This window comes from Drepanopeziza brunnea, assembly GCF_022702325.1.
Source record: "Drepanopeziza brunnea f. sp. 'multigermtubi' strain 214-2 chromosome Unknown ctg13, whole genome shotgun sequence".
In the NCBI taxonomy this organism is placed as follows: Eukaryota; Fungi; Ascomycota; class Leotiomycetes; order Helotiales; family Drepanopezizaceae; genus Drepanopeziza; species Drepanopeziza brunnea.
Genome location: NW_027094076.1, coordinates 1,886,309 through 1,906,321, shown reverse-complemented (window position 1 = coordinate 1,906,321; position 20,013 = coordinate 1,886,309). Strand labels below are relative to the sequence as shown.

Genomic DNA, 20,013 nt, shown 5'->3' with positions numbered 1-20,013 from the left:
TCAAGGTTATTCATGCGCATTACTATACTTCTATTCTATATAAGAACAAGAGGAAGCAGCTGCGATCGTGGGAGGAACACAACCCAGCTTTTGGCCTGTTGTTACTCCTTCTAACGAGGTAATGACATAAAAGGAATGCGGGCTCAACAAGCTCTGTTCAACCGCTTGGTCGAATCGGAGATCTCGATCGTGTGTATGAAACGTGAATTGACCGCAACACAGAAGAGCTGAAACACCGAACCACTGTTACGGGTCGCAAAATTATTAGAGCCAATTTTCTGGATGCAGAGGGAAGCTCTTGGGAACGGGCCGATATCTGAGCTTCGAATCCGAAGAAAAAGGTTGTCGGGAGCTTCGAAGGGCTCGCTTCGACGATGAGGTGTGACGCGCTTTGTTTTCGATGTCACGTGTACGTATACGTATGATATACGAAGCTGCTGATGTCAAAGGTCTCCGGGGTGGGCTATTCTGGCCCAGCGTTTTACAAGTGCGACTGACCTCAGTTCTTTTGGCAAGGTACTTGTCTTGACGTATTCGTCATTTCCTTTTGCGTCATGGATCGCATATCCTGGAAACCTATGGGATTTTGTCCTGTCTACTGTGAAACAAGTCTTCCTTCGCGCAGGTCGATAGGCGATTATAGGATTCAACAACAGATCCCACCAGTCCAAGTTTAGCTTTGAAAGTTTGAAGCACACCCTGCGTTTCTGCTGACATCAAACCCGTAAGCTACCAACGACCTCCATACCCCATAGTGGAATTAACCTCGCTAAGCGAAATCAATAATAAAATATCACACGAATATCACTCATCATAGACCTTCCATCTCTCCCTCTGGCGTCGGCGCCACAACCTTCACACCCGGCACCTTTCCCGTTCCCCTTCCTCCACTTCTCGCACTTGGGAGCGCCAGCGTAAAACTATGTCTCTCTACAACCCACCTCGCCACCTCGTTCTGAACCAACTCCTCCACACCACCTTGCACATTCGACCTTGCCACCCCAAGCTCGTCGACACCTTGCGATACATAGCACACCGCCGTCCCTTTCAGAGTCATATTCTGCAACCAATACTGTAGCCTGGCAGCCGATTTCGGCCACGTACTCACCGCCGCCACTAAGCTCATCGGACACTGAACCTGCACTTCATCACTTCCAGCCCCCGGATGAAGATGGAAATCACAAGGCAGGTGCTCCCACGGCTCCAAAAAACAATTCGGCACCACCAAGGCGTCCATCCGGAGATACTCGAACAGATCTTTCGTTAGGTCCGGCAAGTCAGTCGCGAGCTTGTACAGCTTCTCAATCTTGAACAGCGGGGGCCCTCGACCCCCTCCGGCGCCGGACCTGATCACCAGGTGGAAGTAACTCGTGATAAACTTCCGGAGCGGGGAGTGCTCGTTCGAGTTCTCGTACACATAGCGACACCAACTCTTGAATACTTTCCACTCCAGCTTCATGCCCGGACCAGCGTGGCGAAGGAATGCATTGATCGAGTCCATCGCCAGATTGTGCAGCAGCACCATCCCGTACTTATCCGCCAGACAACACAGCTTCAGCCTCACCGAGCAGAACTTCGTGACCTCCGCGTTGAAGACGGCGTCGCTGGCCTGGCGCGTCAGGGCAGGCAGTTTGCCGGTGTAGCACCACTGGACCAGCAGCTCCCAGGCCGCGGGGTCGTCGTCGGGGAACTCGGCGGCGGAAGTCACGCTCTCGAGGAACTTGCCGTTGAACATCCTGTCAAAGTAGCGGGCGGCCTGCACGAACATTGCCTTGTGGATTTGGAAAAGCTTGCGCTCGGCGCCGACGTGGATCGTGAGCACTGGGGACGACAGTTTCCTACCGCGGTCCTAGTCAGCACTCTATACCTTCTGAGGGTGGAGACTCTAGAGGAGACGTGGGTGGGTGGGCTTTACTCCAAGTAGCAGGGTGGAGGCGGCAGCGCAGCAGGCCAGAAACAAGGCCCATCGTACGGCAGCGTGCCTGCCCACGATCCGCCATCCCCCACTTCCCCGACAGCATTGCCCCGCTGACGCTTCAAAGGCGGCGACGGCATCCTCTCTTCGCTCTCATCCAACGGGCCCGGTGTGGGAAGAGTGGTGTATCGCTGCAACGTCGGCACCGGCACTCGATTATGAGCTGCGTTTGCTTGCCTCAGACCTGAAGCCATTTGCGAATCTTGAAAGTGGTACATCCCCTCTCCATCTACATCCACAAAGTGCCCCGGGACTGGCATGGCTTGGTGGGTAGGGTGCTGGAGCATCTGCATCCGCTGGGTGGCCAGTGCCTGCTCCTGGGCTAGGTAAACTTGCATCTCTTGCAGCTGGGCTTGTCGCATCTGCATCTCCTGCGCTTGCTGCTGCTGCTGATTCTGCGGAACGGTATACTGCGACGGTGACCAGTGGTAATAGGACATGGTGAGCTCGCTCTTGACCCTCTCGATGGGTGTTGAAATCGCAGAGGGAAAACGTGCCGATTAAGTCTTGGAATCGTACACGAGATGGAGACGGGAAGGGTAGCACCAGTGTGGATTTCCTTGTGTGCGGTGGCACAGCATCGTTTGTTTACCTCGCTTACCCATGCGCCCTCTGAGATCAACCTCTCGAGTCTGAGGGCAACAAAGCCAGCCACCAATGGGAGGACGTGGGGCTCTCTGTATAGATCCGACCTTCCAACCTTAGGTCTGGACAGTGATCGCCCATGCGGTTATGTTACATATCCTCTTGCCTACTCCAGCATATGCAAACCCGACCGTGTCGCGCGAAATCGCTCAAGTATCTGTATATTTTCTTCGCTCGACGGACAAAGTGAATGATAACAGGAAGTATACTTTTATGGTGTTACATGTTACATGCTGCTTGCGAGCATTCCCAAATTGGATTCAGATGAGCATTTTTCAGAAGGCGGCCTTCCGGAGAGTAGGGCGGGGTGACGATGTTTTTTTTTTTAATTTTTTTTTTTTTTAAAAAAAAAGGGTTTCACGAAGATCACGATACGGGATTCGAGAATCCGTGACGTCTCAGGAATATCGAGTCTGATTTAACTCTTTCCACTAGCCAAATATACACTCTCGTGATTCTCCTCTTCTGCCTCTTTGCTTGCCTAACTTCTCTCTCTCTCTCTCTCTCTCACACATATATCTAAACTCCAGCAGCTTCAATTCAAGTCCAGTTCCGCAACAACTTTTGAAATAAATCGTGTGAGAACTTGTCCGCATCTCCGTAGGTTCCAAATGCAGCTGCCGATGTCAGGCCACCAAGGTACCCCACCCCGCCATGCATTTCGCTTAGCAGAACCCTCGCACGCACACCTCACACAGCCTCGGTCAAAAAAAAAAAATTCAATATAAAGCCACAAACCGACTGGTGATCAGACTCAGAGCATCAAATGTCTGATCAGTATCCCTCGTGGCGCAATTGGCTAGCGCGTTCGACTGTTAGTCTCTAGCAATATGTCTGCAATCGAGAGGTTGGTGGTTCGAGCCCACCCGAGGGAGATTGTGTTGCCACACACTCGGTACTATTTTGCTCTTTTTGAGCATTTTGCTTCCTATGTTTGATAGTTTTCAACTTGGCGTGATGAGCTTGGCTGGCGATTTTTTTTTTCTCTTTTGGCGAGGAGATTTTCGCGGGCCGGGCCGGAGCGAGACGTTTTTGCGATCGTGATCAGTTCGTTAAGTTAGTAAGTTAGTTATTAGAATCTGTGAACCTGGCCTTCCTCCTGGTCAGTGTCTCACAGTGGCAGGCAGGCAGGCAGGTAAGTTCCGCATCATATTTTGATATGCTGCCTACCGGTATACAATGCTCTAGGATAAATAAAGATCAGCAGCCAACGAGCCGTCGTCGAGCCTTCTCAATTTCCCGCCCGTCAATCCACAGATCGTCGGACATTTAAGGCTCTGGTTATTGATGCTACTGTGGGATAGGGATACGGAAGGCGTGCTGCGTTTTCTTCGCGAGGGGTTGGGTGCCAGCTTCGCTTTGCGATTGAAAAACAATTGATTCATCCGGCTTCTTATATGGTGCCTGCTTGTTTGAAAATGATATTTCTGGGGCTCTAGAGGAAGTCGCTCATCCATTTTCCGACTCATGAGCCTGGAATAGACGTATCATATCAAGCTGGGTGTCGTTGAATACCCATGCTATTGTGGTGCGAGTTCGTTGGGAGCATCACACGCAGTCTTAACTGGCTTACCGTTGCCAGTTTTGACAAGAATACTATATTTTTTTTTAAAAACATCAAGTGGTTACGAAGGCTGTGCTTCTACTTGAAGGAGTTCGATTGTTGAGTTTTATTGAAACGTCATAATCTATGGTTATTCCGCCAAGCTCGCTGTCGTATATCAATCATCTTTTGATGATCCAAGCCTGACGTTTCTGCAACAGCCGGTTGACTCCATGTCACAGCTCACAAGAGAGCATTTGGCCCACCACCTCTCCGTTCCCACACGCCGTCTATATTCATGTCAAGGGTTCTAATCGATCCTTATCAGCATCAATGCATTCATGCACGAGGGCGAGAAGGATGTTGCTTACCCATCTATTCTAGGTATTATCGTCGGCTCAGGAGAGTCTGGTCCCGGATCGCGGAACACGACGTTCTTGGTCTGCGTGACGTGAGTAATGAGCGACTGAGAACTTAGAGCACCGCCCAGCGGCAACTTACAATTCCCAGACTCATGTGAATAGCTGGCGGTTCCAGAATTTCGTAGTGCTCCAGCGGCTCGTCGTGGACGAGATGGTGGATGTTTTCCACGACGAGTGCGGCCTGTCGAACAGCTCTTGCAACCTGTCAGTGAAATTGCCTTCACTGAGGGGGACTAGATAAACTCACGGTCTGGCAGCTTTATGCGCTCCGGTCGCTGCTACATCTCCAACAGCGAAAATATTCGGGTATCTTTCGTCAAGAAGCTGTAATGTCTTGGATACGCGAACAAACGAATCGTCGCCAACCGACTCGGGCGACAGTTCTTTCAGGAGATCCGATTGCGGGGTCTGGCCGGTAGCTATAATCGCCAAGTCTGCGGGTATCTTCGCTCCATCTTCCAGCTCTACGTCGAACGTGCTTCCATCTGTTGGATAGCCTCCAGGTGGAAGCTTCACTCTCGAGCCTAGTTTCAGGTTGATTCCCAATTCAGCACTCCGTTCTGCGATGAGGTCGTGGAGCTTGGTGTTAAATCTGTTCATGACGTTTTTGCGGGAGTGAACGAGGGTGACTGATTTCTCTGGGTAGAGCTCCTTGATGTCAGTCGCCATCTGTACACCCACGGCACCGGCTCCAATGATGACTATCGAGGAGCTGCTGATAACTTTCTGAACGTGGTTTTGCAGGTATGCTACTCCTTCGGCTTTACCATCATAGGGGATTGTAGACGGCGGAGTGAGTTTGGTGCCTGTTGCGATGACCTGTGTACGATCAGCGCCGTTTCCGGCTATCTGGGGAGGAGGTACGGACGAGATAAGCAAATGGGATGCTATCCAGCAACTGCCCATCGATTTCGACTTTCCTGTCAAGGTTTACGGAATCTTTCGTGACTCCGGTGACCGATGCTTGCACAAAGCTACCTGATCCTGGGGGACAGGCAGCGAACGTTCCAGGAACGAAAGGAATAAACGCCTTCTTTGTGTCGACCTTGTCGGTGACGGCGAAGCGGGGGAAAGCGAATAAATGTTGAAAATGCGAATGCTTCTCGATCAACAGAACTCTGAAGTGACCCGAGAATTTCGACGCCAGCTGCTGCGCTGCATTGACACCTTTTGTTATCCACATTAGCGAATTGTTCCTCTTTAATTTTGCTGATGACTGTAGGTGGGATGTGGAAGACTAACCGACATAACTACCGCCAACGACAATAATGTTCTTTAAGATCGACATTTCGGGTATACTTGATGGATCAGAGACGAGTGAGGCAAGGTACCAGAAAATGAACAAGAGGGCTTTGAGCATTCTCTACATCATAAAGACTTTATAGCTGAGGAAACGAATCCGAGTCGCGGACTTATGGGTCTGTTGTGTCTCGGCTCCCACACTCGGATACTGTACGAGAGTCTATTGTTCGGTCTTGGAATCGGGACTTGCACACACAGACGAGCGTGAAAGTATATTGCCGCATCCATCCAAATCGCATATACCGGTACGTAGTAAGAGTGGCAACGGCGGATGATTGCATCATTGCGCTGTAAGCAATCGGATTGATAATTGAAGACATGATGCGAATTTGATCTCTGTGGCCGACATGAAGAACAAGCCGGTGTGAAGGGACCAAGAAAATGGAAATCTAAAGCTGTGGGAGGAAGTCCTGTAGGTTTTCGTATTTGTATTGTAATAGGTGATTCAAATACGATAGGTAATCGCAACGGAAGAGAGATATCAAATCTTGTGTGGCCATTGAGAAGTGGCTGAAGTTGTTGTGTGGCTATTTACTGAGGTCCGCCCCACCTTTATCCTCACCCGCAAAACATCACGCGTCGAGCTTCAACAACGCGACATTTGAAATTCTGTAGGATACAGCACCTCAAATTTCTATCCTCGACCATCACAAGCTGCAGCCATGACTTCGCAACCTATGAATTCGTCAATGCAACCCACCGACGTCTACGGAGGAGGTATTCCGCCCCTAGCCACCCGCCCTCGACCAGCTCTAACAAATACCCTCCACAGATGAAGTGTCAGCGATTATCCTGGATCCGGGATACTCGAGCGTGCGCGCCGGCTTCGCAGGAGAAGACGCCCCCAAATCCTTTATCAATTCCCATTACGGTGCCTCAGAGCGCGGCGAGGTCTTCGGCGACGATGCGATTCACAACCCGCTCGCAGGGCTGGAGATCCGCAATCCTATGTCGAAGGATGGCATTGTGGAGGACTGGGACACGGCCACACGACTATGGGAATACGCGATCACATCACGACTCACGAGCTTCAAGCAGGCGGATCCGCGGACGAATGGGCTCAACGATGATCTGAAGGACGTGGACGTGGAGATGGAGAATGCCGAGGAGGGGGAGAAGCCATTGGAGGAGCACCCTCTGCTAATGACAGAGACCGCGTGGAATACGTCGAAGAACAGAGAGAAGGCGATCGAGATTGCGATGGAGTCCTGGGGATGCCCTGCATTCTGGCTGGCGCGCAACAGTGTCATGGCAGCTTTCGGTGCTGGGAAGGCTACGGCGCTGGTTATCGACGTTGGAGCTACGCAAGCTTCAGTCGTGGCCGTACACGACGGTCTCATTCTCAAGAAATCTATTCAACGGTCGAATTTGGCTGGCAACTGGCTCTCATCGCAAATCCGCACACTGTTCAACACCCAAGAACCCAAGGTCGAGCTGGTACCGCACTACATGATCTCCTCCAAGACACCCGTCGACGCTGGTGCTCCGGCGCAACCGACTTTCCGTCAATTCGATAAGAAACCTACAGACAGTTTCCGCGCCTTAGAAGAAGACCGCGTGCTCACCGAATTCAAAGAGTCGGTCGTGCAAACCTGGGCCGGTCCTGGCCGCCTCAACCACGTCGACCAACAAGGCACCAACAACCTCGCATACGCGCGATCCCAGCCCGGCCGCGTCTTCGAGATGCCAGACGGCTACAACCAGATGTGGGGTGTCGAGCGCTTCCAAGTCGCGGAAGGCATGTGGGACGAGAAAGCTGCGTACCCAGTCCCAGGCGAAGGACCTGTCGGACGCACGAGCACGCTTATCGAGCTGGTAAAGGCGAGCGTGCTGGCCGTGGATATCGATGTGCGGATAAATCTTTTAGGTAACGTCGTGGTCACGGGCGGCACGACGCTGATTAACGGGTTCACGGATCGGCTGCATAATGAGCTGCTGGCACAGTTTCCGGGCGCGAGGATCAAGATCCAGGCTGCGGGTCTGACGACCGAGAGGAGGTTTGGGAGCTGGATCGGAGGAAGCATTCTGGGGAGTTTGGGCACCTTCCATCAGATGTGGATCTCCAAGGCGGAGTACGCCGAATTTGGAAATACCGTGGTGGAACGAAGATGTAAATGAGGGAAAAGGGAAAACGATAATTTGATACGATGATACGTTTTGCTGCTGCTGGAGCTTTTTGGCATGCCAGAAAAGTTATGTATGGTATTGTATTGCAGTGTAAACCTATACCTCTATGGTAACCAGATATCCATTCTGTTTGAACTCGTCCAAACTTAGCATATATGTATGTGCAACAGCTCTCCCGCGTACCTCTCTCAGACCTCTCCAGCCCTCTAGCATACATCTGCAACAGCTCTCTCAGATATTTTCAGCCCTAGAAATACTTCTTCAACTGCAAGAACTGCTCCTCTCTCCAGACTATTCCAGATACAAGCAACCATAGCTCTCCGGCCAGTACACCCAAGGTGTAAGCATACCTCCGTAACCTTCCACCGCAGACAGCTAGCTAACTTATACCTGCGCTGCACACATCTCTCAGAACCCTTCTGGTAGCAGTCAGGCGCTCATCGACAAGGTCGACGATCGATGCTCAGACAGCCAAGATCTGGTCAATTAGTCTTTCGATCTTTTCAGGACTGCACTCAGACCTCCTTGCTTTGTATATAGATGTGACGAGCGGCTTGGTTCCAGTGCGGAAAGTTTGCTCATGGGAGAGAGGAAAAGTTGAGGGAGCTTAGCTGGACTGCAGGATGGTGGCGTACGATGTTCGAGTTTGCTGGCTATGCCATTCTGGCTATGTAGACCAAAACATGAATGGGTCGAAGCTCTATTTATCTTTGCAGTCTATCTCCATCCTCAGGTATTCCTCATCCAAAAATCATGGTCCTGTTCTCCTGGTAACATTGCATGATGTAAACAAACAATCGGAAGCCAACCGAGCTCACCACCCCCGCCACCTCGGCCAAACATCGACAACCTTATCGCCCCCATCAACCACCAGATACCACCCAAAGCCCGCACCAGCGATACACGCGTGATTCGGCCAGATCCTCACCTTCTGGCCCACGCTCAACTTCTCCTCGTCCGGCACCTCCCCCACGCTTCCTTCCAACCCCAACCCCTTCCCCGACCCCCAGACCAGAACGCCGTGTTCCTGGCTCAGCCGCCCAACTTGCCAGCCGACGTGCGTCTCCGGCCCCGAGGAAGGTGGAGGCACGCCGGGTCGGTTCCAGTTGGAGAGGATGCCCCAGCCGGAGTAGGCCTTGCAGGGCTCGCGGCCCAAGGCGAGGACGCCGCTGCTCACGAGGGCTTCGGGGGAGTTGTTGGGGCCGCGGGTCGGGTACAAGGAGGCGATATCGGCGAGGATGCTGAGGGCCATGTCGTCCCAGGTTAGCATTGCGTGGGGGCCGGTGGTTGGCAGGGCGTGGGTTGCGAGTTGCTGGATCTGTGGACACATGGGGTCAGCTGGGTGTTTGTGCTTGGAGGGGGTTGCAGGAGGGGGGTTCGTACGTCTAGGGTTGGATAGACGCCGGCGTGGATCTCGATGCTGCATCCGTTTGTGCGGATCAGATCTATGGTTGCGCGTAGGGTGGCGATGGCTATGCTTTCTGCAGGGGGCGTGTCGGCGTTGTCAATTAGGAGGTTGCGGACGGAGGTTGTGGTCGGGGTTGCACCGACGGCTGCAAAGATGTTAGTATAGATCTGTTGAGTACCTAGTCCTTTAACGGGGAGCTTCCGTAGTTCTATAGTAAGGAGAGAAACAGCTGACAATATGTATTTGAGGATATGGAGGAAGTAAGTGGCAATATAAGAGAAATACCGCCTGAGGTTTGAGGGAAAGTCGTTTCTCTTATTTTGCAATGGAGAGGATGTAGGGTGTGATGAGCTTGGATAGAGAAGGGAACCTGGCTTACAGAGGATAGGATGATGTGTCGGAGAGAGGTTCCGTAGCTCGATGGCTGTCACGAGCAGTGCTTCGAATTCTTGACGCAGGAAGTCTAGGGCATCAACACGGGCTGAGGAGGAGTAGGATTGTCCCGCGTGGGAGTAGAGACCAAGAATCTCGAGGGTTCCTTGTTTCTCAAGTTCCAGTAGAGAAGAAATGAGAATGCTACATGCTGCTGTTTGTGGTGGCACACCAGCTCGCTTGCCACCCATACTGTTGGAAGCTTAGCGAGGACTTCACTTCGGACTGAATGGACTTGTATGCAGAGGTGTTTAGAATTTCAGTGAGATATTTCAACAGGGGCTTACTCAATCTTTAGAAACACAAGAGGAGCATATCCGCTAAGCTTATGCAATGCAGATACAGACGGAAGCTGGTCAGGGTGATCAACAATCAAGGACAAACCCTTCGGGCCCAGAGTCTTGGAGATCCGAGAAAGGCGTTCCACTGCTGCTGGGGTGACAGGAAATGAGTATAGAAGCTACGAAAAGGTCAGGATTTGCTGAGGAGCAAGAGTGGATGGGGCCAGGTTAGACTCACGTCGACGCCTCGACCTGCGTTTTTGTATTCTAAGAGAAGAGGAACGATATTCTCTGCTTCTGCAAGGGTTGAGACGATGATGTTCACCGGGCTGGTGCCTTCTCCAACTTGGAGTCTGGTCAGCTCAGTGGTCTGGGAGGGTCAGCTGGTGCATACTACTCGGATCAGACTTCAATCTCTGCAAGATGGATAACAGTCGGAAAGGCATCTCCGTCCAGGTGGCCTTATTTTATTCGAGTATAAAGAAATCTTGCGGTGCTCGCACCTTATGAGTCTTGATATGTGCCCTCCATCCAAAGCCCAGTGTCTCAACAGCTTCCAACATCCGGTTGCAGTTATTCTTCAACTTCCCCAGATCCAGCACAGCAGCAGGTCCATCCACGTCTTTCAAGTTCTTTCCCACGAAGAGCTTCTGCAACTCCGCCTTCGGGGATAAGGGATACAAAGATGCCGACGCCAGGGTATGAGACTCGAGTGTAGATCCGGAGGAGTCGAGATGATGGTGATGGTGATGGTAATGGCGTAGAGACTTGAGAGATGGAAGTTCCGGATGCATTTGTATGATGGCAGATAGAAAGTGAGGAATGATATTGATATTACAGCGCGATGTGGACGATGATACTGTCACGCAAAGATGAAGAAGTTAGAGTTGCTTTGATTTCCTTCCCTTTGCTCTTGAATCAGTGAACGCTAAGCAATAATAAGCTCCACAACTTTGCATGACAAGGCATTCACATAAACCTGATATCACTGATAGAGAGACTCAACAAGCTAGGCAGACTTGAAGTTGGTGGTAGAGCCCCGTAGATTACATTTCAAGCCAAATAATGCATCAACATGGCCCGTGGAGTTCAAGGTTAAAGTGGGTCTCCGTAGATATTATCACGTGTCGCACTAGAGAGCCCAAGGCGCTAACAGCATCCCTGTTGAGGCGAGGCTACGAGTTCACCTTGTCTTCTCCCCCACCACGAATATCTCAAGACGCGAACTCAACCACTTTCCTTTCTTTCCCCAAATACGACAACACCACAATACGACAGCTGTAATCGACCACAATCCCATTCTTTCCTCAATTCCACACAAAAATACACGAGCTCTGCAATCACCGCGAGCAACCACACACAAATACCACAGCCTGCGCGACCTCCAAACGTTCTGCTCGCAGATCGCAAGAGCGAGCGAGCGCCATGGCGGAAACCGACTTCTCCTCTCTCTCCGCGGGGATAAACTGGGAGGATCAAGGAGAAGAAGGAGAGCTTCTCTTTGAGCATGCTCTGAATCCGATGACCAGTCTCGATCTCAGAGACACTGGAGACCATGGAGTTAAGGCAGCCGATGCTCAGGATTACGAAGACATTAGCGACGACGACCTTCCAGAGGAGGAGCAGGCCAGCGGAAATGTTATTGATGACGCGCCAGGTCTCACGGAAGTTCTCATAGATGACGCGCCCGGAAATGATGATTTATTTGGCGACGATGATGACGATCTATTCGGCGATGGCGGACGCGCTTCCTCACCCTTCGCGCCCCAAGAGCAAGAAGACCAACCACAAACTCCCCTCACTAGCGGTTTGAGCTTTCCGACCCTCGAGAGTCAAGTTGAAGTTCAATCTCAACCTGAACCTCAGGAACCTGCAGAGCCCGAAGAGTCCGCAGAATATCTCTACAAGCTCAATTTCAACACTGACGATGATCACGACGTCTGGACCGAAGAACAAAAGGAAAAGTGGACTGCCGAGAACTATCCTGACTTTCAAAAGGGCGAAATCATCAACTTCACCTCTTTCTTCCCTCCCAAGGAGGCCTACTTCATCCCCCAAATTCCGGATAAGCTCCCAAAGCCCCTCCATCCCACTAAGGTCAGCTTGAACATCGCCCCCGATACTGAGAAGCTTTTCCGAACCCCTGGGCCCGCACAAAGCGACAAGTACACTCGGATGGCTGAGGATGAAGCCAAGGGACTAGTGTCAATCATTGAAGATTCAGAGGAAGAGGAGGGCAGCGATGACGAGTTTGACTTCTCGCCAATTTCTCCGACGAGTACGGTTGGTGGGTTCACCATGATGGATCTCCAGGTCATCTGCGCAGACTTCGAATCGCATCTCGATGCTGAGCCCCTGAGACCAGTTGAAGAGCAATACGAGGAGCCTCAAGATGAGTGGGAGCGACAGATCTTCGGTCCTCAGAAGCGCAAGTATGTCGAGCCGGAGTTCGTCTACAAGCCTGAATTGGCTATTCCAAACTTCGACAACTTCGAGAAGATGACTGCGCAGCTTGGAAAGCGCGTCATTCTTGACCCCGATGACCCAAACCTTCTTCTCGAGTTCATAGAGGACGTTCCTACAGTGAAGCGCCGCCGCCTTGACTCGGGCAAGCCCGCCAAAGGTGGTCATGACGTTGCATCGGCTCTTCGTGCGCGATTCAACTACTCCAACGACGAGGCTTATGCCATGTTGAAGGAGAACCATGGCAAGGTCAGAGCTACCGTTGGTAGCCTCGCAATTGAGCACTCAGCCCCGGCACAGAAGCTGCAGTGGCCCTATTACCGCACCAAGCTGGATGCTCGCGAGGCTCGTCAATATCATCGTCCATCACTCAAGTTTGGCAAAGTACTCAACCAACCTATTTACTTCTCCAAGCCTAGCACTTCGCGCAAGAAGAAGGACATGCGTGACGTCCCTATTCAAGAGGCATTCAAGACTACAAAGGACCTCTCTCTTTCCGAATACTACTCATCTGCCACCCTCATCGAATACTCCGAGGAGCACCCTACCGTTCTCTCGAACTTTGGTATGGGGAATCGTATCGTCAACTACTACCGACGCAAGAATGCCGAAGACAAGGAGGGACCTGCAAAGCCCGATGATCATGTTGGTGATTCTACAATTCTTCTCCCTGAAGATAGATCGCCCTTCGCAAACTTTGGTACTGTCGAGCCCGGTGAGACCGTACGTGCTATTCACAACGGCATGTACCGTGCTCCCATCTTTAAACATGAGCCAAAGAGCGAAGATTTCCTGGTTGTTCGAAGCAGCACTGGTGTTGACGGTCCGTCGTGGCACATTCGAAACATCGATAACCTCTTCGTGGCAGGCCAGCAGCTCCCTTCTATGGAGATTCCAGGTCCTCATGCGAGACGTGTCACCAACGCATCGAAGAATAGAATGAAGATGATTGCGTTCAGAATGATGCGCCGTCATCCAAAGGGAGAGATGCAACTCAGCGCCCTCACTGCACACTGCCCTGAGAACACCGAGATTCAGAACAAGCAGAAGGCAAAGGAGTTCATGAGACACGATAGAGACGCAAAGGCTTGGAAGCTCAAGGACAGCGAAGGCCCTATTCCTGACGCCGCCGGCATCCGAGCAATGGTGAAGCCCGAGGACGTTTGTGCAATTGACGCCATGGAAGTCGGACTGCGCCACTTGAAAGATTCCGGATTCGCTGCTAGCGAGGAGGTTGACATGGATCGTGAGCCAGGCACCGAAACCCTCGAGCAAAAGTTGGCTCCCTGGAACACTACCAAGGCTTTTATGGACGCTGCAAGTGGCAAGGCCATGCTGGAGCTTCATGGCCATGGCGACCCAACTGGCTGCGGCCTCGGTATCAGCATGATCAAGGTTTCCATGAAGGGCGGATATCTTGAAGGTCTCCAGCAAGGTGAGCTGTCCACTGCTGCTGCTAGGGTTGCACTTGATCGAAAGGCAAACAATGGTCACCACTACAACGTCAAGGCCCAAAACACTCTCTACAGCGATGGCATCCAGCGTGTTTGGAATGCTCAGAAGTCCGATCTGTCCAATCAGACCCAACTTGATGAGATGGACATTGACTGCCCCGAGAATCCTTCCTTCGCTGTCGCTAGGGCAGCCGCCGCTAGTCCTCCTCCATCTCCTGGAAACACTAGCGTCTTCAGCGAACCCACTGGCCACAGAACCTTGACAATTGAGCGCACTGTCTTGAACATGTACGGCCAAGAGGAAGTTGTCACTGAGGTCATCACCGATCAGAAGGTCATTAGCGGTTACAAGAGACGTCGGTTTGAAGAGGATATCAAACACATAAAGTAAGTTTTCTTCCTGCCCGGTGTCCTCAATTCACTTTGCTAACAATCTGCAGCGTGTATGATCTGAAGCCTACTGGAGATCCCGAGACCGACCGGATCATGCGCAGACAGTATGCACGTCCAACCCAGCGTATGAAAATAGCTAACAAGAAACAGCATTAGAGAAGAGGTAGACCGCCTCGAGAAGAATAAGACCCGTCGCATTGGCCGTGAGAACACTAAGAAGTCTGAAAAGGGCGTCAAAGGTGGCAACAACAAGGGCTCAAGCACCAAGACCAAAGGTCCCAAATCTGCTGCGGAGGGCATGATGTCTCCATCTTCCACTCCTACACTTACCATTGAGAAGTCATCGGGAACAAGCCGAAAATGCGCCAACTGTGGACAGGCCGGACACATCAAGACCAACAAGAAGTACATCCACCCCCGCTATTTATGAAGCCACCTCTGACATATTTGCTCTAGGCTCTGCCCCATGTTGAATGGCACCATGTCAAACGACCCAGCTCCTACTGATACTGTTGAGTTTGGCTTCGGCCCCCCTCCCGGTCCCGGTGGTCCTGGCTTCGGCCCCGGAGGCGACGGAGGATTCGGTCCAGACGACGGAAGTGCTGGTGCGCCCAGCGCTCCTATCCAGTACTCCTTCGGCTGAATTCTCAACACCACACATGCCTGCCTTCGTCGCTCTAATCTTCCAATGTTCTCAACGCGAATGCGGATATCACCTGTCACGATATTGTACAATTATTACGACTTGCGATCACGAATCTCCTTCCAAAAAACGCACATGACACAGCCATGGTTTTGTCTCGCACGATACCCACCCCCCAACATTCTTGGACGCCGACCTGATGGCTTGATCCGTCAACCTGGATAGGAACGCAATAGCTTGATGCATCCATAAGACCGGAACAGCCATCCACCCAACCTTCACTCTCTGATCTGGAACGCATTTTGCTTGATCCGAAAAGAGAAAACCGCTTTGCTTATTCACACCCCAGCCTCGATACCGACTACCCGACACATCTTCTCCCCCAATCTGGAGCGCTCTTTGCTTGATCCGAAAGGGAAAACCGAACGACATGTAGAACTTGTAGGATATAGGATTGCACCAACCACCCCAACACCATTAATGTCGACCGGTTGGCTTGATCCGTCTCACGACTGGAACAGCCATCCACTCACCTTCACCCCCGATCTGGAGCGCATCTTTGCTTGATCCGAAAGGGGAGACCGCACGTGTATGATATGTAGAAATAATTAGATAGGAAACCATAAAAACCTCCAACTCAGAAGGTGTACCTCGCGCGTTTTCAGTGATATTCGTGACATGTCAAGCCCTGGCTGGAATTCTGGGAGAGCGACGTCCTGCGGGCTGCTGGTTGACCGATTAATTAGTTGAAATATTCAAAGCCAAACAAAGCCAAAGAATGAAGGGATCTGATGCTTCATATTCATCGAACCGTTAACTCATACGTAATACTCTCTCGACTAGCTAGCTAAATGATATATTTTACTCCGTGCTCCCCGTTTTCCACCCCACGCCCCACCCCCACCCCCTCCCCCCTCCCCCCCACGCTTCACTAAGATAACATAAATATCCACCACCCACCCTTTCCCACCCGTCCAATACCAATGCAAGCCACAACCAATCGATCGACCAAAACGCCCAAGCTCAACAAAAGAGATAGGTATTCCTGAATCCACGCTTCGCTCTGCTTGATGCTGCTTTATCTCAAAACATCCGAGCGAGGCAGCAGCTTTGCAGATTTTTTAAGAAACGCCCAAACGCCGCCCGGTGCTGCTAGCACGTACAGAAACGAGGATGACAGGAAAGGAAAGACAAGACTGCTTGTGAGGAGCAATTAAGTCATCTTGTCAAGCGGATCCAGACTCCGAGCGTGAAACTATAAGGTATATCGTATCGTATCATGTCAAGCAAGCAATCGCCCCGGATACCCCAAAGTGAAAAGAGACGTAAAAACATGTGTCAAAAGTAAAGAGATGACAGAGATTAAACGACAAGTTTCGGTCTCTTCACATCCGCGTTCTCGCCTTCCGCGTCAGGAGTCTTGCGTTTCCCGTTGTTATTCCCACTTTCGCGCCCACCGCTGTCTTCCCTCAGGAAATTCGGCCCCGTGCCCACAACAGGGGTAGCGAAATTCAACGGGCTGGGCAACGTATTCGAGTCTCCAGCTCTGTAGTTCCAATCAGGGTAGAAGCTACTCGGGCTAGGCAAAAAATCGTTGTTCATGAATCGCGACGGTAGTGATGACACGGGCGTGTCGATGTGATTACTGTTGTTTGAGTTTGACTGAGAGGCTTGAGGAACGGGGTGCGGACGAGCGAAAGGATTGGGTGGACCAGAGGCACCGGCTGAGAGGAGAGCAGATGCTGAGGGAGAAGGTGGTGGGAGGACAACGCCCGAGGAGTGCGAATCGGAATTTGTGTGGCCGTTTTGGCGCGTGTCGTTGGAACCAGCTGCATTTGGGCTTGATCGTTGGCTTGAGTTGGAGCCCGCTGTGGCGCTTCCTCCGTCTGAAGGCTCGTCAGGAATTTGGACTTTCAGAACCGGACGCTTACCACCCCCAAGTTGAGCCAAGTTGGCCTGAGATGGGGGTGTGAAGCCTTCTACTGAAGAGGACATGGAGACATTGCGGTTCTTGTTCTCGGTCTGAGCCCGTTGCGGAGGCGGGGGCGGAGTGTAGTCGGTCTTGATTCTGGGGACAGTTGCAGCATCCACAGACTGAGCCCGATTTGGAGCATTGGGTCGTTCCCCGCGATTTGGCTCCACCGTGGTAGTAGAAGAGGCCCAGTGTTGGGACAGGATAGACCTCGACTCATCGATGGGTGTAAATATACTGCGTGACTTCACTGACATCCTCTTCACGGGCTCGAGCATCTGTTGTGGTGCAGGGGGGTGCTCCTCTGTTTCTTGATGAGAAGGAAGCTGCTGCGGTTGCTGTTGGGGAGTTCCGTGTGGTTGAGGTTGCGGCGGTGATCTCGATGACGGCCGTTCCTGTGGGAAAGTAGGTGGCATGGAAGTTTTTCGTTGCTCCTCCGCATACAATTGCTGCACTTGTTGCGAGTGTGGATGCTGCTGCGGCGGCTGCGGCGGCGGCGGCGGCGGCTGCTGCTGCTGCTGCTGCTGAGGGGGTGGTGGGCCGTAACTCGGATATTGAGGTCCGCCCGGCTGTGGAGCTCCTGGAAGACTATGCATTGGAGCTTGCTGCATATGCGGTGGCAGGCCGTTAGGGTGCGGCGGATGTACTGGGCCACTCTGCGGGTTGTACATAGATGGGTTTGGCATGAATGCGTAGCCATTCGGAGGTAACGGCTGAGGATGCTGCGGCTGGGGAGCAAAATTTGAGTTTGTCCTCACGACATCATTTCTCGAAGTAGGTCGGGATCCAGGTTGTCCAGGTTGGGGAGTGTGTTGACGTTGTTGTGGGTAAGGCGGGAAGACTCCATTCGGAATAGGGGGAGAGGCCGAGGGTGTGTGATGTCGGACATGCTGGAAGGCATGATTTTGGAATTGAGGCGGCATCATCTGAGGCTCGACCGAGCCGTGATGAGAAGGTCCAGATCCATCATCGTCATCATCGTCGTCATCCAACTTTCCCTTCCCATTGAAGTCCGCCGGACCCTTGTGCTCGTTTGCTGCTCCATACTGCCTCGCTGTCAGCCCCTGTCATGCGCACCGAGGGTTTGTTTCTACATACATATTGGTACCGGTTCATGATCTCTCCAATGTCGCTACTGGAATACTCGTACAGCTTCTTGTTGTTCCCAAAGATGACAACGGCGACGTCGACGGAGCAGAGGACGGAGAGCTCATGCGCCTTCTTGAACAAGCCGCCTTTGCGCTTGAGGAACGTTCTGCGGAATCGGATCAGCAGCTGTTTCGCATCGCGATTCGGCCGGGCGCACTTACACGGAACGGTTTCTGTCATCTTTGATGGCTTTGATCTCAATCTTCCGTCTCCCCATGACGGCGATGCGCCGGTCTTGCGGCTGGTGGAACGAGGTTCTGGTGAATTGATCCAGCTCCTCAAACCGGGGGGAAGGGGGGCAGATGGGCGGAAGACGATTTCGGACCGCGTGGTATCAGCCGTTGACCTGTTGGAATTATCGCTTTCGCACACAATCGCCGACAATTATGTAAGGGTCGAGTGTAGACGCGGGCTGGGTTCGCGATCGGAGGAGGTCGAGTCGAGGTCGGGATGGTCGAGGGATGTGGTTGTGGTTGTGGTTGTGGTTGTGGTGTTGGGGTATGACAGAGCAGAGCTGTATGCGCCCAAGGAAGTCCAGGCCTTCCGATGCAGCGAGCAGAACACGAGCTGATCCAGAGTTTGCCGGTAGCGGGGGGAGGGGGGGGGGGGCTCAGAGTTAAGATAAGCCGGGCTGTGGAGTGAATGTTATATATGGGAGATCGGTAGTTGTGGGCTGCCGGTGATTCTTGTATGGCGGTGGGAGGAGGAGGAGGCGGAGGGGGGAGGAGGAGGAGGTGGTGGAGATGGTGGTGGTGGAGGTGGTGGTGGTGGTGTTGACGTGAAGAAAGGTGGAAGATCGCGATACTAAATATAGAGGGGGGGGGAAGTGTGGGAAGGGTGGGAAGTGCGAGAACAAGGTGCACAGGGCTGGGCGGGGGCTTGGGGTGGGACGTGCTACGGTGGGGAATACGCAAGGTGGGGCCTTTTCGCTCTCCGTATAATTTGGTTGTTCGATCATTTCCAGTTATTAAAAGTGGGGGGCAAAGGGGAAGGGGGAAGGGGCGAAGGGGCGAAGGGGTGAAGGGGAGGGGGGGGATACGGGGGGTGTCTTGATCACCACCGGCCTGGGGGAAGAGAGTGCAGATAGCGGCTCCAGTCGACAGATTCGAGACACATGAGCGCTGAATGGTCAGCAAGCGAGCCGTGGAAAGTGATGATAGTGACACGCCAACGTAATCTGGCCAGCTACGTAGTAGCTGGACACTCCCCTCCAGGTGCCGGCAGTCATCATCGAAGTACCGGTACCGTACCGACCAACAAGGAGATTAAGGACGGTACATGAATTTGCTATACTGGGAAACGGGCTCGAGGCATTGTATCATCTTCCGTAGCTTCATCTTCCGTAGGCTCATCTTCCGCAGGCTCATCTTCCGTAGCTGTCTATCAAAGTCTTTTTTGCCTTGTCGTGGTGAATTGCTTCGTGTAATCGTCGGTTCATTCCATCGGTCGCTTAATCTCTATGCGTAAGGAAATGATCATGAACTCCCCGAGGTTCAATCAATCAGGCAGTCAGGCAGTCTGGCAGTCAATCAATCAATCAATCTACCAATCTATCAATCAGTCAGGCACTTAGTGTCACTCATTCGTCTATTCATCTATTCATCTATCATCTATTCGTGTATTCATCAATTCATCTATTCACCTCATTCATCGATCAATTCATGAACCCGTCGATTCATCCATCCAGCCTCACGCCCTCTCTCCCATGTTAGACTTTCCGTCAAACTCCTCCACCTACCTGCATGCCACCGTGTGCTTCGAATTCTGTTCGAGAACGTAAACAAGACGCCAACCCGTATGATCA

At 52.2% G+C, this 20,013-nt stretch overlaps 6 protein-coding genes across 6 annotated transcripts; 2 read left to right on the top strand and 4 right to left on the bottom strand.

Annotated features, from left to right (window-relative positions):
• Positions 1-811: 811 nt before the first annotated feature.
• On the bottom strand, positions 812-2,415 carry L3040_007678 (uncharacterized protein; the record flags this gene model as incomplete). The annotated part of the gene is made up of 2 exons (XM_066154946.1): positions 812-1,838; positions 1,916-2,415. 2 exons carry the CDS (start codon positions 2,413-2,415, stop codon positions 812-814), a joined length of 1,527 nt encoding a protein of 508 aa, XP_066010824.1.
• Positions 2,416-4,406: 1,991 nt separating this feature from the next.
• L3040_007677 (uncharacterized protein) lies at positions 4,407-5,873 on the bottom strand (the record flags this gene model as incomplete). The annotated part of the gene is made up of 6 exons (XM_007291745.1): positions 4,407-4,473; positions 4,535-4,605; positions 4,665-4,779; positions 4,833-5,404; positions 5,454-5,752; positions 5,828-5,873. 6 exons carry the CDS (start codon positions 5,871-5,873, stop codon positions 4,407-4,409), a joined length of 1,170 nt encoding a protein of 389 aa, XP_007291807.1.
• A 676-nt stretch (positions 5,874-6,549) lies between these two features.
• L3040_007676 (uncharacterized protein) lies at positions 6,550-8,005 on the top strand (the record flags this gene model as incomplete). Its single annotated transcript, XM_007291746.1, has 2 exons — positions 6,550-6,604; positions 6,660-8,005. The coding sequence occupies 2 exons, from the start codon at positions 6,550-6,552 to the stop codon at positions 8,003-8,005; spliced, it is 1,401 nt and encodes a 466-aa protein (XP_007291808.1).
• Positions 8,006-8,828: 823 nt separating this feature from the next.
• On the bottom strand, positions 8,829-10,929 carry L3040_007675 (uncharacterized protein; the record flags this gene model as incomplete). The annotated part of the gene is made up of 6 exons (XM_007291747.1): positions 8,829-9,332; positions 9,398-9,567; positions 9,802-10,046; positions 10,142-10,314; positions 10,374-10,505; positions 10,639-10,929. The coding sequence occupies 6 exons, from the start codon at positions 10,927-10,929 to the stop codon at positions 8,829-8,831; spliced, it is 1,515 nt and encodes a 504-aa protein (XP_007291809.1).
• Positions 10,930-11,560: 631 nt separating this feature from the next.
• Positions 11,561-15,088, top strand: L3040_007674 (uncharacterized protein; the record flags this gene model as incomplete). The annotated part of the gene is made up of 4 exons (XM_007291748.2): positions 11,561-14,439; positions 14,493-14,549; positions 14,596-14,850; positions 14,902-15,088. 4 exons carry the CDS (start codon positions 11,561-11,563, stop codon positions 15,086-15,088), a joined length of 3,378 nt encoding a protein of 1,125 aa, XP_007291810.2.
• Positions 15,089-16,450: 1,362 nt separating this feature from the next.
• Positions 16,451-18,426, bottom strand: L3040_007673 (uncharacterized protein; the record flags this gene model as incomplete). Its single annotated transcript, XM_066154944.1, has 4 exons — positions 16,451-17,364; positions 17,608-18,106; positions 18,159-18,315; positions 18,371-18,426. 4 exons carry the CDS (start codon positions 18,424-18,426, stop codon positions 16,451-16,453), a joined length of 1,626 nt encoding a protein of 541 aa, XP_066010823.1.
• Positions 18,427-20,013: the final 1,587 nt, after the last annotated feature.